The sequence below is a fragment of the Ipomoea triloba genome, chromosome 12 (genome assembly GCF_003576645.1).
Source record: "Ipomoea triloba cultivar NCNSP0323 chromosome 12, ASM357664v1".
Classification (NCBI taxonomy): domain Eukaryota; kingdom Viridiplantae; phylum Streptophyta; class Magnoliopsida; order Solanales; family Convolvulaceae; genus Ipomoea; species Ipomoea triloba.
Window position 1 is genome coordinate 6,004,847 of NC_044927.1, and position 17,788 is coordinate 6,022,634.

Below are 17,788 nucleotides of genomic sequence, written 5' to 3' on the forward strand. Positions count from 1 at the left end.
TATTTTTTATCGCCGTCATTACAGTATCAACTCTAATTTCAACGGATAAAAAAAAAAGAGAAAAAGAAATGGTGGATCTTGGATAGACATAGAGTAGACAATAGGTTCGGTTTTTCCATAGCGGATTAAACTAGATACCAAGTGGGAATCCATGCAATTTAATTCAAAAGTTAATAGCAAAGTGAACCCCACGCCTAGTTTAATCACGCCATTTATCCCGGCCTCCCTCACTTTATAATCCCCGTACACTCTCCTTTAATTTCCAGTACCCACACTCTTAATCAGCTCGTAGCTGAGTAGTTTGGTACCACAAAAATGGCAAATCTCCTGTTCTCCTCACCTCTTCTACTCCCATTATTCCTCCTCCTCGTTTCTTCCACGCCCGATCATCACCAAGACCCCGATGCAATCGTCCAAGACGTAAACAGAAAGATCAATAACGCGTCTCTGGCTAGACGGGGTCTGGGCTACCTGTCATGCTCGACCGGCAACCCGATCGACGATTGCTGGCGGTGCGATCCCAACTGGGAGAAAAACCGCCAGCGCCTCGCGGACTGCGCGATCGGGTTCGGCAAGGACGCGCTGGGCGGCAAGAACGGGCGGGTTTACGTGGTCACCGATTCCGGGGACGATGACCCCGTGAACCCGAAGCCCGGGACGCTTAGGCACGCGGTTATCCAGGACGAGCCGCTTTGGATAACGTTCCAGCGGGATATGGTTATCCAGCTGAAGCAAGAGCTAGTGATGAACTCGTACAAGACCATAGACGGGCGAGGGGCTAGCGTGCACATTGCGGGCGGGCCGTGCATTACGATTCACTATGCGACTAATATTATTATTCATGGGATTCATGTCCACGATTGTAAGCCCGCGGGGAATGGGGATATTAGGGACTCGCCCGAGCATTCTGGGTGGTGGGATGGGTCGGATGGGGATGGGATTTCTATCTTTCAAGGGAAGCATATTTGGGTGGACCATTGCTCGCTCTCCAATTGCCATGATGGGCTTGTGGATGCGATTCATGGTTCCACCGCTATTACCATTTCTAATAACTACTTCACTCATCATGACAAGGTCATGCTCTTGGGTCATAGTGATGCCTATACTCTTGACAAGAACATGCAGGTCACCGTTGCCTTTAATCATTTTGGCGAGGGGCTGGTCCAAAGAATGCCTAGGTAAGTAAATTAAATTATCCAAAGTTGGCAGATCACTTATGCTCCGCATTTAGCATTGTCAATCTGCTGAGCTATGAGTTACCTTAATTTATATCTTCTTAAATGTTGTTGAACTGTGGGGTCTGGGAGCTTTGAGGTTGAAGATTTTAATTTTTGAGGAAGTAAACTAAATTGTCTAAAGTTGGCAGAATCTTTATGCCTACTGGCATTTGGCATTGTCAATCTGTTGAGTCACTGAGTTGCCAGTAATTTATAAGGAGTATTATCTTAAATGCCATGTTAAATTGTGGTGTGAGGACTTTAAATTGGGGATTCTAATTTTTGTGGAAGTAAATTAAATGGCCTTATATTCTATTAACCTAATTAATTCCGTACATTACTTTTGAAAAAATTGGTAAAGAGTTTTATAAAGTCAAATAACATATTTATTGGTTTGACAAAAAATAACTTACTTTTAAGTCAAAGGTCACATCAAAAGTAAATAATTTATTTAATTTTGGAAGGTGTATAATAACTTAATTTCATTTTTTGGACTTTTAAGAGACTAGATCAATAGTTACTATTTAAGATATATACATCTAAGTAAACCTGATTTCCATGTGAAACTCAATTATTTTAAATGAGTAAAAAATTTTAGACTATTACTCAAAAATGTATATTAAGTAAACTTTGTATTATTGTGACTTTAGTGTGAATTTCATTATAATTATACTACTGAATGCAGGTGTCGGCATGGGTATTTCCACGTGGTGAACAATGACTATACTCACTGGGAATTGTATGCCATTGGCGGCAGTGCATCCCCTACTATAAATAGCCAAGGCAACAGGTTTCTTGCATCAGATGATAGATTTCGTAAAGAGGTACCCAATCCTACGACTGTGTATATATATCTACCAACCTTATTTCCTTTGTAACACAACATTTTCGAGGTCTCCGTCCAATAATCCTTAATCATCTTGTACTAAACTTAACCCTTTATTAATTCTCCTTAAGATTGAACGCTTATTATCACTAGACCAAAAACTATAATTAGTAATGAAGAACACAATTTTATTTATTTATAGTGTCACATTTTCAAAACATCACATTTTTCAGGGATATATAGAATGTTAAATTTGACCTGACCTTCGGGGTCTTCGCCCAACAATATCCTTACAAATTAAACCCAACCGAAGTTAGAACAGGACAAATGTGAAAAGATAGAATAGAAAGCAGTCATGAAAGAGAGAGAACATTTAGAAAGCCATATATAGCGCGGAGTGATTGAAGGAAGGAATGATAATGACTGCTGCTGCTATAAACCGTGACCAGATGGAAGTTTCTTCTAATAATAATGTTTGGCTGAGGTGAATAAAGGCCAAGCCTGATCTATCACTAATAGTTGGAGAATTATTAGGAACCAGTAAAAGACTTAAAAGGTCTAGTTTAGCATCCAATATCTCCAAAATGTGTAGCTGAAATAAAGTTACACATTTACTATTAGCTATATATAGCTTTTGGCATGAGTGATAAGTGCTTATCCTAATATATATTAATAATGTGCAGGTGACAAAGCACGAGGATGCGGCGGAAAGCGAATGGAAAAGCTGGAACTGGCGATCAGAAGGGGACTTGATGTTAAACGGTGCGTATTTCCGGCAGTCCGGTGCAGGGGCTTCCGCCTCAACCTACGCCAGGGCTTCCAGCTTAAGCGCCAGGCCGTCGTCTCTCGTGGCTTCTATCACCACTGCCGCTGGTGCACTTAACTGCAAGAAAGGATCCCACTGCTAATATATAGTCTTTCCAAGCAGCTAGCTAGGGATCTATCGGAGTTTATTTACACTTTTACCAACTTTAATTTGCCACTATGATAATATGATGTATTATCGGAAACGCGCCATTAATGCATGGGCCGTGGCAAACTTTTGGCAACGACTAAATATTACACTCATTTTCTATTTCTACTTTTTTTTTTCTAACTTCAATCTCATTGACGGATCCAGAGCAAATAAAGTGTTGGAAAAAAAAAAAAAAAAAAAACCGTTCCCATCAAGTTCAAGTAGCTCTTTTATTAATTTACAAGTAACAAATAAGCTTTATCAAACTAACACTCACCAATATCAACTATTGTGGATACCCTAATGGGAGTTTACTCTCTCCTCTGTAATTCAATGTACCTCAGCATGCATGATTTTTCCACCTTAAGATACAGTACATTTTCGGTGCATGCTTAAAAAAGTTTCACATATGGTGTTTATTCTCAATTCTCATACAAGTTTTGAATAAAATTGTAGTAAATGTAATAATTCAATTTTTTTTTTTGAAGGGAAGCATGTAATTCAATTTTTAGTCACTCGATTTTATTAATATATATAGAGAAAAATATGAATCCATTTAGTTCACAATTTTACAAAAATAACAAAATTTAGTGTCGACAAGTATAATATTTTTTGCCAAATTTAGATAGAAACTAGGACATGTCATGTATATGCCAAAAATGAGGGTACACATTGCATGTAAATAGTTATTTCATATCTCCTCAATTGTACTCTAAAATAATAATAATAATAATAATAATAATAATAATAATAATAATAATAATAATAGTAATAGTAATAGTAATAATAGTAATAATAGTAATAATAATAATAATACAAAGAGTCATGCTACATTCTATTCTTAAAGTTATTAACTTTTACACCTTAATGTTTTTTTTTTTTTTTAAATAACATAAAAATAGATGTATGTTCCTAGACTCAACCACTCAAGCAGATGCCTATTGGCTATTATTTAATTTAAAAATACACGTCTGTGAAGAACAAACGTGTAAAATTGACCTTTTTGTGCATCTACGCCATATTGCTTCTATTGTAGAACAAACACCTATTTCCTCTATAGTAGACGTGAATGATAATTTTAGTTAATAGATCAGATAACCAATGAATATAAAAATATTTTTCATATTATTCTAGATTTAGTGGGAGTAGAGAATATTGCTCTAAGGACTGAAAATCTAAAATAACATTAAAAAAAAAAAAAGATAAAATTGTGATTGTTAAGCATATAATATATAAATATAAATATGTAGTCCAATTATCAGCTTGGACTTTTAGTTGGGATGGAGTCATGGAGCATATGTTTCAATTTGGTATAAGAGTTAGCTCAGCTCGTCAAAAGTAATCGACTCGTATACGTGAAGAGGTGTGTTGAGTATATATAATTTATGACTTTTAGTTGAGACGGAGAACATGCTTCAACTATGGGCTTGTGGCTAAGGTAAAGGAGTAATACTACATTCTTTTAGAAACATAATAAATACCGGTCCTAATATTCCTCGTTCATGTGGCATATTTAATTTATTTTTTCTCTCATTGATTGCTAGCTGCTAGGTAAATTTTTTAATAACTCATGATTGAATTGACCAATCACATGTAGCAAAAAAAAAAAACTTGATAATGTCATATCAATGAGTGAATATTAGGTATTGAATTTAATATGGGAAAACAGCATGTTTTTAGAGATAAAATATAGAATTATAGATTAATAGTTACGTTAATTAACAATTAAAAAGAAAGAGTTAATTAAGGAAAAGGAAAACCCTGTTATTGGAAATATGGAATTATATATGTAAATTAGTATAACTAGATTGGTTGGCGGGTTAACGTGAGTGGTTGTGCACTCTCATCTCTTAAGAGAGGTCAGGAGTTTGAACCCTCTTTCGCAGTGCGAACAGGGACTTGTCTAAGGGCACTGTGGACCTTGGTACTCATCTCCTAATATTTTGGTACGGGGTGCGTGATATAAATTGCCTCTAAGTATAATACAGACTTAAAGACAAATTATAAATACACAATTTACATAATGAATGCTCACAATTTGAATTATGAACATTTAGTATGTAAATTGTGATGGGACATGTGTGTCCCCTACAGTTAGGGTATGTGTTTACAATTTCATAACTTTATATTCTGTATAACACAATTTTTGAATCTATATAACAAAATTGTGATTATATAGTTCAAAAATTGTAAATATTGACTACTGTAATTTTATATATTGAAGATTTAAAATTGTGAACATAGAGTTTTAAAATAGTGAACATAGATCCAGGTCCACCTTGCAATATGGACCCGGGTCCATAGCAGAATTTACCCTTCTTCATCGGGTTGGCCCGATGCGAACGAGGACTAATCTGAGTATGTTACGGACTTAAAGGTAAGTGCTCTACAATTAGAGTCTGTTCTCCTTAATTGAGCTGGCTCAATGCAAATGAAGATTAGTTTAAATGTGATAGGGACTTTTTTTTTTTTTTTGAACAAAAATGTGATAGGGACTTAAAATGTGTTCCCTACAATTAATGTTGTTCAAAACACTTGGTCTGAACCAAAAGAAAACATATGTAAATTAGTATCGCATGTTATAGAATTCCGTGAATCATGGAATTTATTAGCAAAGGTAAGTAGAACAGGTTAACCAAAACAAATTAACGCGCAAATGATGCCGTCAATTCCACTATGAAAGTACGAATTTTAAGCACCTTAGAAAGTCGTTAATTATCAAGAAATTAAAATTGTTTGAAATTTTATTCTCCATGTGTGACATGCAATCATCATTTCTACAAAAGAAAGACGACCAGAGACCACTCTCATTTAATTAATCAGACATTGAAATATTCGGAAGAAGAAAATCAATTACCATTTTCATGTCTACATTTTTTTTTCTTCGTTTACAGATAATGTCTGAATCATTTTTAAAAGACAAATTCTCATATGAAGGATCGATGAGACGGTTAGATTTTGTATAAGTATTATATTTTCCCCTCATATATAAATATTACATTTTTCATAATTATATTTTGATTTAAAATTATTACATTTCTCTTCATAAATATTACATTTTATCTCATAAATAACAATCAATCAATTTATCCCGGATTAGTATTATGTTTTTTTAAGAGTTTTTTTCCAAAATGGTCCATTGACTATTGCTCATTCTCAATTTTGCATTTCGACTTTCAATTGCACCTAATGTGGTCCCTCGACTTTCAAAAACTCACCCAATTTGGTCCTCCGTTACATATTCCGTCAAATCAAAATGGAGGGTATTTTCGTCCATTTACCTATTGTTAGTCTAATAAACATTGAGAAATAGTCGAGGGACCATTTTGAGAATAGTCAAGGGACCATTTTGGAAAAACTATTTTATTTATTTCATTTTTGTTTATTTTCATTTTTTAGAGTCTATAAAATTAGAATTTCTATACATTTTTCTTACAAATATAAATAGTTAAAACCGCGCAATCCAACCTCAAAATATTTAACTTTTTTACAGACTTTTCCTCTCTAAATATACAAATTATTCCTATGATGTTTTACAATAAGTTCCGTAAATTTCATAAATAATCATATATTTCTTCTTCTTTTTTTTTGTTCATAGACAATCAATCACTATGTATCTATCACATTAAATATTACTTTTACCATTGAAAATAATATTTTTTTTTTCAAGCGTTGACACCCAAAGAGTGTAAAATGTAGGGAAAATATTGGACCGAAAGGTAAATTTTTCTAGTAAACTTCTCAGGTGAGCCGAAAAGTAAAATCTCATCAATGTTTCTTGCAATATTTTCTGTATTTGATTTCGAAGTAATTATTAAATTTTATATTAATTTACATTATTTAAGATATTGTATGACATCTTTTATATGTTTTCCTCTTCTTGTTTTTTTTTATTAATTATTAATTATTAAGGCAAGTATAATTTATTTTGTAATGTGGACACATTATTTTTAATAATTTTGATTTAATTAAATTATACCTTAATTATAAAAATCCTACCTAATAATTTTAGTATATTACACGGGACACAGTAATTATTATAAATAATGTTTAATAATTGTCAATTTGTATTCAACAATAAAATTTATAGTTAATTTTTAAGTCAATCATAAAATCTTTTGTGCTGTGGGCACATTATTTTTAATTATTTGAGTTTAATAATATTATATCTTATTTATAAAAAAATCCAAAGTAATATATTTAGTACTACGGATGTGACTAAGAATTATTTTAATTGGTGCTTTAAAAATGAGTATTTATAAAATTTACGAAACTTATTGTAAATCTGCATAGGAATAGTTTGTATATCTAGATAGAGGGAAAAAGTCTGTAAAAAAGTTAAAAATTTTTACGATGGATTGCACGATTTTAACTATTTATATTTGTAAGAAAAAAATGTATAGAAATTCTAATTTTATAGACTCTAAAAAATGAAAATAAACAAAAATGAAATAAATAAAATAGTTTTTCCCAAAATGGTCCCTTGACTATTCTCAAAATGGTCCCTCAACTATTTCTCAATGTTTATTAGGCTAACAATAGGTAAATGGACAAAAATGCCCTCCATTTTAACACTGATTTGACGGAATATGTAACGGAGGACCAAATTGGGTGAGTTTTTGAAAGTCGAGGGACCACATTAGGTGCAATTGAAAGTCAAAATGCAAAATTGAGAATGAGCAATAGTTGAGGTACCATTTTGGGAAAAAAAACTCTTTTTTTAAAGTAATTGTTTAACCATTAAAATTACATTTTGATTTAAAAGTATTATATTTTTCTTCAAACATATTAGACTTTCTCTAATGAGTAGAAAACAATTATATTTATTTCTGCTTAGTATTATATTTTCCTTTACCTAACTCATCTCACGCATAAAGATCTGTGAAACGGGCTCACATGAGACTAAATTTTTTAAACAATTTTTGTTATAACTCAAGATTTCTACCGTCAAGCATAGTGATTTATCCATCACTGAATTGCATTCACCTCTAAGGACTGACACAGTGACTATTACTTTTATTAAAACTTACGAAATTACTACATTTAGTACAATTAATTACTTCTTCCATCCACAAAAAGTTTCACATTTAATAAAAGAAAAAAAAAACTAAACGCACAAATTTAAGATAATATATTTAATACATTGGCTAAATAATACTATTTTTTTAACCCATAATAAATGCATTGTGAATTTAATAGTACTATTCATTTAATTTATTATTTAAAAGATATTTTGGTCAAATAAACCAACTAGAATATCGGTAACGTCTGCCTCATATAAGGATAAAAAAAAAGGAATTTGTCTTCATGAGCAGCTCAATTAGTCACATGAGTACAGTTTAGGAATAAAGATCCGAGATCGAGTCTCCTGAATTATAGGGTGGAGCCTTGTGCACAGTAAGCTGAGTTACCGTGATTTAATTACATCCTCTCATAGTTTCATATGCTCTGTCGGACCGGATCGTGGGGGAACCCTTGTGATTGGGGATTCAACCTTTTGGGAAGAGAGAGAGAGAAATAGAAATTTGCCCCTAGAGTTTAGTATAGCAGTTTGACACTTAACTTGAAGTTACAATTAAATGCGGCAATGTACGTAGGGGTTCGAATCTCATTGAAAACATAAATGGGAAATGACTCCTTGTGCGCAAATGAAGACTAGGATCTACCAGGTTGACTGTAGCAGTGGCACTAGGAGCAGGGTCCTGTGGGCTTAAGATTAGGTAGGCGGAGTTGGGATTACCTAAGTATAAAAATATTTTAAAAAATAAGAATTTAAATTTCCATGTTTATACTGTATTTTGAAGTCATGTTGCGATTTACAAGGGGCTATTTTACTATAAATAGGCATCTTGTAATGATGAGTAAGATTGAAGTTTTAGATAAGTTGATTGAGGTGAAAGTAGGTATGTAATTCTTTTAAATGAGAGGTGATTAATTCAAATTTTGGTGGGTGTGAGAGAAATTATAAAATTAGTGTTTTAAAAAGGTGTCAGTCCTAGTTTAATTAATTTATTGAATCTTGTAAAATGTAAAATTGAGGAGGTGTAATTGGTTGGAAAGTATTATAAAAGTTAATTTTCAAGCGTGTTATAAAATACTAGTGTTTTACTCGTGCGGTGCACGGAAAAAAGTTTATTATTATGAATTTAAATAAAAAAATTAAAAATATAAATATATTAAAATGTACAATATAATAATATAGTTGAATTTTCATATATTTGGTCAAGTATCTATTATCATAGCATACAAATTTGTATGTTTAATATAATCTCTAATCATGTACATATTTATATAAATTTATAGAGAAAAATTTACATAATTAAATTGAATTATTCCTAATCGTATTTCATATGTGATTTTAAACTCTAATTGGACGCATTTTCTTATATGATTGTGTAATACAGTGTATATACTTAGCAATTAAAAAATATAAATTTTTAATTTTGTATATGTGATTTTAAACTCTAATTAGACCCATTTTCTTATATGATTGTGTAATACATTGTATATACAAATAATATTTATTAATATGTATATATATGCAAATTCTATAATATAATTTCTATAATTATAATTCATATTGATATATTATAATTAAAATAATTAAATTTAGAAATTAAAAAATTAGTATTTTAATTTTGTATGATTAATATATTACATAAGTATATGTATGTATGCATTTTTAAAAATATAAATATTTATGAATACTCATTTTGTTAATTTTATAATTTTATTTTTAATTATATTTTATATTTTTTTTAATTATAATTAAGAAAATTACATTTACAAATTAAAAGAATTTAATTTTTAAATTTATATGGATTAATGTAGTCCCTAACTATATTACATATTTAGACAAATTTTTAAATATTTTTGAATTTTTGATTAAGAGTATGAGTTTAGATATATTTTAAAATAATTTTTTTATAAGCAATCATTGTAGTAATTAATGTGTATAATTACACCAGTAATCACAATTCTATAAAAAAAAATGTGTATATATTTTCATATTGTACAAAATACTATAAATATAATATATGTCTACATAAATGGATAAAAGAGAAATGGATAATTTTTTTTATTATATAGATATTGATAAATATTATATAATTTTTTTCCTTGCATGAAAAAACATTCTTATTTTAAAATTTTACATTGATATATGAGTTTTGTGTTAAAATCTACTTTGGTGATATTTTAAACTTTGAGTAACACTTGTGTAAGACCGTCTTACAAGTCTCAATCCATAAGACGGGTCGGATATTTGATTTAATGGATCAAATATTTGAATAATGAGTCGGATCTTTGATATCATTAATTAAAGATACGACCCGTCTCACGGATTGAGGCCATGAGACAGTCACACACAAGTTTTTGCTTTAAACTTTTGTTTGTTATCATAAATAATAATAGATGTCTGAAAACCATTTAGTTTTGTTTCTAAATATTTTCCAACCCATAAATGTAACACAAACCAAACATTTCTAGATCATCATTTAAATAATAGGTCCATAATAGACTTTGTGGTTCAATATTTGTAGATCTATGATATGTTTTTAACTAATTTATTGAAAGTTTATTTCTTTTAGTTCTATTATCTCTTATTATTCTTCATTTTAAATTGATAGATCTCAGGATATGCATCATTCTTAAATATGTGAATTTCAATTAATTTAATAACATTATATTTAAATGTGAGTACCCAATAACATTATTTTTTTAAAAAACTCCACGAATGTAAGTTAGTTCAATTAATTTATTTTTATGTTAGTTTTTCTTCAGTTATGTTATTAACGTAAATTAATTTGTTTTGGGCTCATAATATTTAAATAATAACTATTATTTTGGATTTGTAAATTTTTATAATTTATGGTATTTTATAAAATTTGTTTACAGCATTTGTAGTACAAAACCTTTAAATTAATGCAATAATACTTATATTTGTTATTAGTAGAATGTTAAAATCATAATAATGATATATTTTACCTTTCACATTTTTAAACTTTGAAAACCAACATCATTTATGTAGGAAGAAATTTATATATAGTAGTAATAATATTGTAGTTAGTTTTAAAAGTTAGATTAAGTAAACAAATTGACATGCAACAATTATTTTTGGGTGAACTTTTGACATGCAACAATAATTCAATATGTATATATCTATTATAGATATTATTTTCTCTTTTTAGCTATATATATATATATATATATATATATATATATATATATATATATATATATATATATATATATATATATTCGAATCAAATTAAATTATTTTAATTTTGAAAATTTTAAATAAAATTCAAAATATAAAACAAATGAAATTAAAAATATCTATAATAAAGAATACTAAATTGAATAGAAGATTTCAATTTTATCTTATTAGAATAAATTAAATTTGATATATCTATTTTGATTTAGAATTTTTTAAATTTTAATAGAATATATATATATATATATATATATATATATATATATATTATAAATTCTATTTCCATTAAATTATCATATTATTATTTAATGACTTTAAAAAGGATAGAGATCTATATATATAGCAATATAATAATGGAAAATAGAATTATAAATAACAATGAGATTTTTTTTTGAATCAAAGTTTAGTTTTATGCGCATGAAAAGTTTGAAAAAGAATTATTTCAATTGTCGTATGTAATTAGGTTGATTTAATATAATTGTATGTTTATTTAATACATAAAAATAAAAAATACAAATATTGGTGTCATTTAAAATTTTTAATTAGAACTTTATAATAATATTTTCTTTTATATATTAATTTTATTTGTATATAAAAAAATCGAACTTAACTTGAAAAACAATATACTGAGTATTAGTTTAGTGTACCTTAAAAGTAGGCCATGATTCATGGTTGAATAAATGTTTTAGGTAATCATTACTATAAATTAAATTAATCATTTTTTAGGATGGACGGAAAAAAACACTCCTGTTTTAATATATATTATTATGTAAGTCTATGTTAATTTTAATTATATATTGCAATAGTATTGTAAAAACTCAATCTACAACATTTTAAAAATTAACCAATATCATATTAAAAACTAATATAATATAGTGATTTAATATAATTGTATGTTAATTTAATACATTAAAATAAAATATTAATATAGGTGTTAAAAGTTTTTAATTAGAAATTTTTAATAATATATTTTTTATATATTAATGTTATTTGTATATAAAAAAAAAACTGAAGTTAAGTTGAAAAAGAATATACTGAGTATTAATTTAGTGTACCTTAAAAGTAGACCATGATTCATGATATAATAAATATTTTAGGTAATCACTACTATAAATTAGATTAACATAATTGAATTGCATGGTATATTATCATGAGAGGAATTTAATTACGTACATTAACATAATATAGTAATTTTTTTTTGAATACTATAATATACATCATATAGTAATTTGATTGTTTACAAATATAAAAAAAATACGCAAGATTAAAATATTTTGAACCATAATTAAATTGCATGGTATATTATCATGAGAGGAATTTAATTACGTATATTAACATAATATAGTAATATTTTTTTTGAATAGAATAATATACATCATATAGTAATTTGATTGTTGGAATTTTTTTTTGAATATTATCATGAGAGAAATTTAATTACGTACATTAACATAATATAGTAATATTTTTTTGGAATACTATAATATACATCGTATAGTAATTTGATTGTTGAATTTTTTTTTTGAATATTATCATGAGAGGAATATATATATACACATACGCAAGGTTAAACTATTTTGTTTAAGGAATTCATACAGGAATGGAATTGAATAAAATATTTCATTAATTTCTGTATATAATAAAGAATTGAATCATATTTAGAATATTTTGTCAATTTTAGCCATAAATAAAGAATGATAAGGAAGGCTAGAATTTCTGATAAGTAATTATTATATAATATTATGTTGACCGATTTCAAAATTTTTGGACTAAAATGAGCGGGAAAGTTAGCACTTCTGTTTTAATATATATATAGATATGTGTCCATCATTATTTGATGCTTATTATGCAAAAAAAAAATTGCTTTAAGAGTTGTAATTGCTACCTGAGGCGGCACTTTAAACTAACAACAAGCTTATATCCCTGCATTATAAACTAATAGAAGCATTTGGGGATACACTAGCAATCCATACATCCATACATGACGATGAGAGAAAACATGTCAAACGCTCCTATCGTATAAGAAAACCTCCAAGATGGATGAATAATGATTTTATTTAGAGTAGTTAATTCTAAGAATGGTGACATTTATAAATTTTTATCTATCATATCTTCAAAAAAAAAATAAAAAATTATCAACTTTTAATTTGATCATTATAAGTGATCTATTGATTATTAATTTTGTTCTAGATTTGGTCTTTAGTTAAATTTTCATTTAGCTCGTCTTAAATTTAAGGATAAGAATATAAATTTGAATTGTTACTAAGATGGGCAAATTGAGCTTATAAACTTCATATACTAGGTTCATTAGTGGAATGTGAAGAACAAGTTGATGCATAAGCCAATTTGCTTTGAACATCGTTGGGAGCAAACTGCTGCTCCAAACCGTTGGGTAACCAAGCGGTAGATTTAGTGTTTTGACCATAGTAAAAACGCCAAAGTTAGTGGATCTACTATTAATCAAACATGGCCTATAACTAACAAAAAAAATATTCTTCGTTCTATGATAGGAGATTAGGAGGAGTTAAACAATGAAACATCTATTCATATAATGGCTTGAAGTTTCTGTAAGCTACAACTGCATTAAAAGGATCATTTGATGTTGGTGAGAAAAGTTTGAGCAGCCAATTAAATGGGGATTCATTAATGCTCTTATCTTTGTTCTGTGGAGGAAAGTTGCGGATAACCTCAGGTTGGGTGTAGCCTTCTACAGATTGGAAGTATTGCACCACCAGCTGCACCCTGCTGTATGCCGTTCCATCCCTCCACGCACTAATGGCTTTTTCATAGAAAAGTCTATTACTGAAGCTCACTATAAACATCCCTCCTGGTTTTAATATCCTAAAAACTTCACCAAACACCTGAAAAATATAATGGCTAGCAATGTAACTAAATCATCATCTATCTATCGCGCATACATACATGAATTCTTACTCCAATGAGAAGGATGTTGTTCGACGGGAGCCCGTGAATGGTCAAGTCCAACACCAGGCCACCAAGTGGTTAAGGAATTACTGCAATTGTTATATAATGGATTGGGTCCATCTTATATTGAAAAACCTGATCTAAAAATTATGTGTTTGCAATTGAAATATGTTATATGTCTTTATTAACATATTAAGTACGTACCATTAACAATATGTAGTTACCATTTTATGTATCTATAGTTAACATGTTACGTGGCACATAAACAATTAATTGTACAGAATATGTCAACTGACACATAACCTGAAAGTCATTTTGAATCAAGGTCCACAATGCAAGGTAGACCCTAGCTAGTCCATTTTATAGATGACTGATGGGTCAAGTCCAGCACGTACCACTATGTGGCTATTGGACGAAGATATAAAGAGTATATTATTGGGCAAAGGTCTGGATGGCTAAATCCAATATCCTACCTTTTGATAATATGTCGGTATATAGAAATAAAATTGTTGTCTGGATCGCTGTCCGTTATAACTTTAAGTGTAATAATAAACGAGGCTTGATTTTGGCACAATGGTAAGCGCTATATGGTAGATTGTATTTATTATGTTTACCTTTTCGGGCTGCTGAAGGTATTGAACGCTGACAGTGCACAAGACGGCATCAAAGCTACAATTCTGGAATTCAAGATTTTGATCCTGGTTTAAGTCCTTGACGAAGAAATAATCGAGGCGAGGGTTTCTGGCAAGCTCCTGGGCGTTGAGCCCGTGTCCTACAACCCTCTTATACTTCACCTCTTGGGGCAAATGACTCACCCATGAGCTCATCAGATCAAGAATCTCCCACTCCGCTCTCAAGCGTTGCCTATACAGATTCGTCAACGTGGATATGAAATTGTCGTCAACGTGGGTCACGAATCGAGGGTACGCGTAGAATTCTCGATCCGGCAAAGGGTTCAGCTTCGTCCTGCCTTCTTGGCTCAGAACCAATCGTTTGATTTTGCCTGCCGTTGATGAGTGCTCTGTTTCTTTGTTGCCATTAGAACAGGAGATCAGAATTCTAGGATTCAAATGTCTGGCTCTGGTTGGAAGAGGATAATGAGATTTTAAATTTGTTTCAGAAGCTGAGAATTGAAGTGCCATGGCTACTAGGATAGCATGGTGTGCTACTCTGAGAGCTTGCTATTCTAGTCTACTCGGATAGATGGATGTCCTCCACACATTTTCGTGAACACCACACGTTGTCATATCGCCTATCAAACTTTAATTTCAACTTAAAGAATTCCAGAAAATATACCTTTTAATATAATATACTAAATGAAGCGGCATCAAAATTGAGTTAGGGACATTTCAATACAATATACAACACTAGTTAGTGAGAGCAGAGACGTAATTTTAAGACGTGAGATTTAACAAAACTAGTTTGATAATGACAAATTCAATAGTATGTTTAAAATAATGAGTCTTGACACCCAAAAATGCAAATAACATTCTGTTTTTATTTGCATCAAAAATTTGTATGATTGTTTTTAGTGGACAACAATATTTGTAACTAAAGTTTGAATTAGGCTTTGCCTAACATGATAAAGGATAAAAGAAGCTCATACAAACTGCAAAAGCACAAAGAAGAATTGATAAACCTCTATTGAATTATGGGGGTTATTGTGTGTGTGTGTATATATATAAGTTCCCGTGCGTTGATTTTCTTAGGTGCGGTTGTGCGATTGCTAAAGTGCATGCTTTCCCTTCTTAAGGTGTGTGGTTTGTGTGTTAAAATTAAGGTGCATCAGTGTTTGAAACTTATGTGCGTTAACCTAAAGCTTAAGATGCGTGGTTTTCCTTCTTAAGGTGTGTTGTTTTCTTTTTTAAGGTATGTGATTTGTATACTTAACGTGGGCCATTTTAAAACCTTAGGTGTATATTTGAAGATGTAATTTGTAGCGGTAATAGGGAAAGTGTAAACGAGGAATAAGTTCCCCGAGTGTCATTCTCGTGAGAATGGCAAATTGGAGAGAGTTGGCAATTTACTTACTAATGCTATGGCAATTGGAAGCAAATAAAAAAGAGTTCATGAGTAAAGCAAGTACGAAGTGAAACCAAATTCAAGGATCAATAAAGAAAAAGAACGAATTGGATTGACATCTCCCCGGTCCTTGCACTCATTATCCACCGGTTGGATTGAATTGACATTTAGGACACCTAAGGGGGCTAAAGGAACAACACCGAGCGGCGTCACGCTCGGACTCCCATTTCCTCATTCAGTTGGGACATTTCGTCGAACACCTTGTCTACCTACCTCATCCGGACCTCATCCTCCCGGATTAAGGGCGGGAGTTGCACACACCTAGGCTATTACACTCTTGCGATATCTCGCCAGGCCTACAACCTACACTCTTGATACATTTAGGCCTCCAATGGATCAAGATCAACCACAACAATGCATACAACAAAGGTAGCCATAAACATCAATTCAATCACAATTTCAACAATTCAAAGCTATAGTCCAAGTCTTAGGGAGTTACCAATCCAATCCTTATCTATCTAGCCACTAGAATTCATGATTTGCTTAAACCTAATTTCAATTGCAAAGCAGCAGAATTCAATTGAACAAAATAGAATTGAAATGCAAAATAGAAAATTCGATTGCAATAATTGAAATGTTACCAATTGGAATTACAAACAAAGCTTAGATCATCAATTGCTCCCAAGATCTTCTACAACTTGTCTTCCTCCACACTTCTCCCTACTTTCTCTCTCTAAGAGCCCTCTACAACAAGTCTAAACTCAAAACAAAAGTGAAAAATCTCCTAAAATTCAGCCATCCATCCTCCCTTTATACTCCCGCGCACTTCAACTTAAGTGGATTGTCCACGAGCCGTTCCACGTGTGGATCCGCTCGTGGACATCTCACTTATTCAACGCTAACGTGAGGTGCGGTATGCTTCCAATCCTTGTGCAGTTCAACGCTCGTGGACACCAACGTGGATCCTTGTTTGAAAGCCATCTTGAACCTTTGTCTTCTTGCTTAATCCTAAAAAAATCGCCCAAAGTGTACCACATGATAGAGCTTTGCAGAGTTTAGCACATTAGAGCACATAGATCAACGATCACTCACAAAAAAGGGTATCAACACGACACAATATAACCCCAAATAGACCCTATTTCATAGATATGTTTGGCACCTATCAAAATTTCCCTTTACTAGATCCACATTTATCTACAACAAAAACTAAAAGAGACAACAATCTAAGAGTTTCACAAGAGACTACCTATCTAGAATGCAAGAGAAAAACTAATCAACTAACATGAAATAAGACCAAAAGAAAGAAAAACTAACTTCCACAATTGTTCTCAAATTTTTCAAGCCACAAAATGCCTTTCCTTGTCCAAAGAACCTTCTTCTCAAAAATTTTTTCACTCCGCCGGGTGAGATCATGCAAAATGTCTTTCCTTGTCCAAAGAACCTTCTTCTCAATAACTTTTTCACTCCGCCGGGTGAGATCGTGCAAAATGCCTTTCCCTGTCCAAATAACCTTACTCTCAATCAGTTGTCATCGCCTTCACTGAGACTCAAACACACCCCTTTCCATATGGGGGGTGCAACCGGGTGCCACTAGACCACAAGGTCATTGGTAAAAAAAAAAAAAAAAAAAA

At 30.8% G+C, this 17,788-nt stretch overlaps 2 protein-coding genes across 2 annotated transcripts; one reads left to right on the forward strand and one right to left on the reverse strand.

The window, feature by feature from the left end:
* Positions 1–252: 252 nt before the first annotated feature.
* Positions 253–3,124, forward strand: LOC115998324 (probable pectate lyase P18). The gene is made up of 3 exons (XM_031237863.1): positions 253–1,178; positions 1,903–2,041; positions 2,727–3,124. Exons 1-3 carry the CDS (start codon positions 316–318, stop codon positions 2,949–2,951), a joined length of 1,227 nt encoding a protein of 408 aa, XP_031093723.1. The 5' UTR covers positions 253–315; the 3' UTR covers positions 2,952–3,124.
* A 10,517-nt stretch (positions 3,125–13,641) lies between these two features.
* LOC115998530 lies at positions 13,642–15,378 on the reverse strand. The gene is made up of 2 exons (XM_031238113.1): positions 14,750–15,378; positions 13,642–14,071 (listed from the first exon to the last, which is right to left on the reverse strand). Exons 1-2 carry the CDS (start codon positions 15,275–15,277, stop codon positions 13,751–13,753), a joined length of 849 nt encoding a protein of 282 aa, XP_031093973.1. The 5' UTR covers positions 15,278–15,378; the 3' UTR covers positions 13,642–13,750.
* Between the last annotated feature and the right edge of the window lie 2,410 nt (positions 15,379–17,788).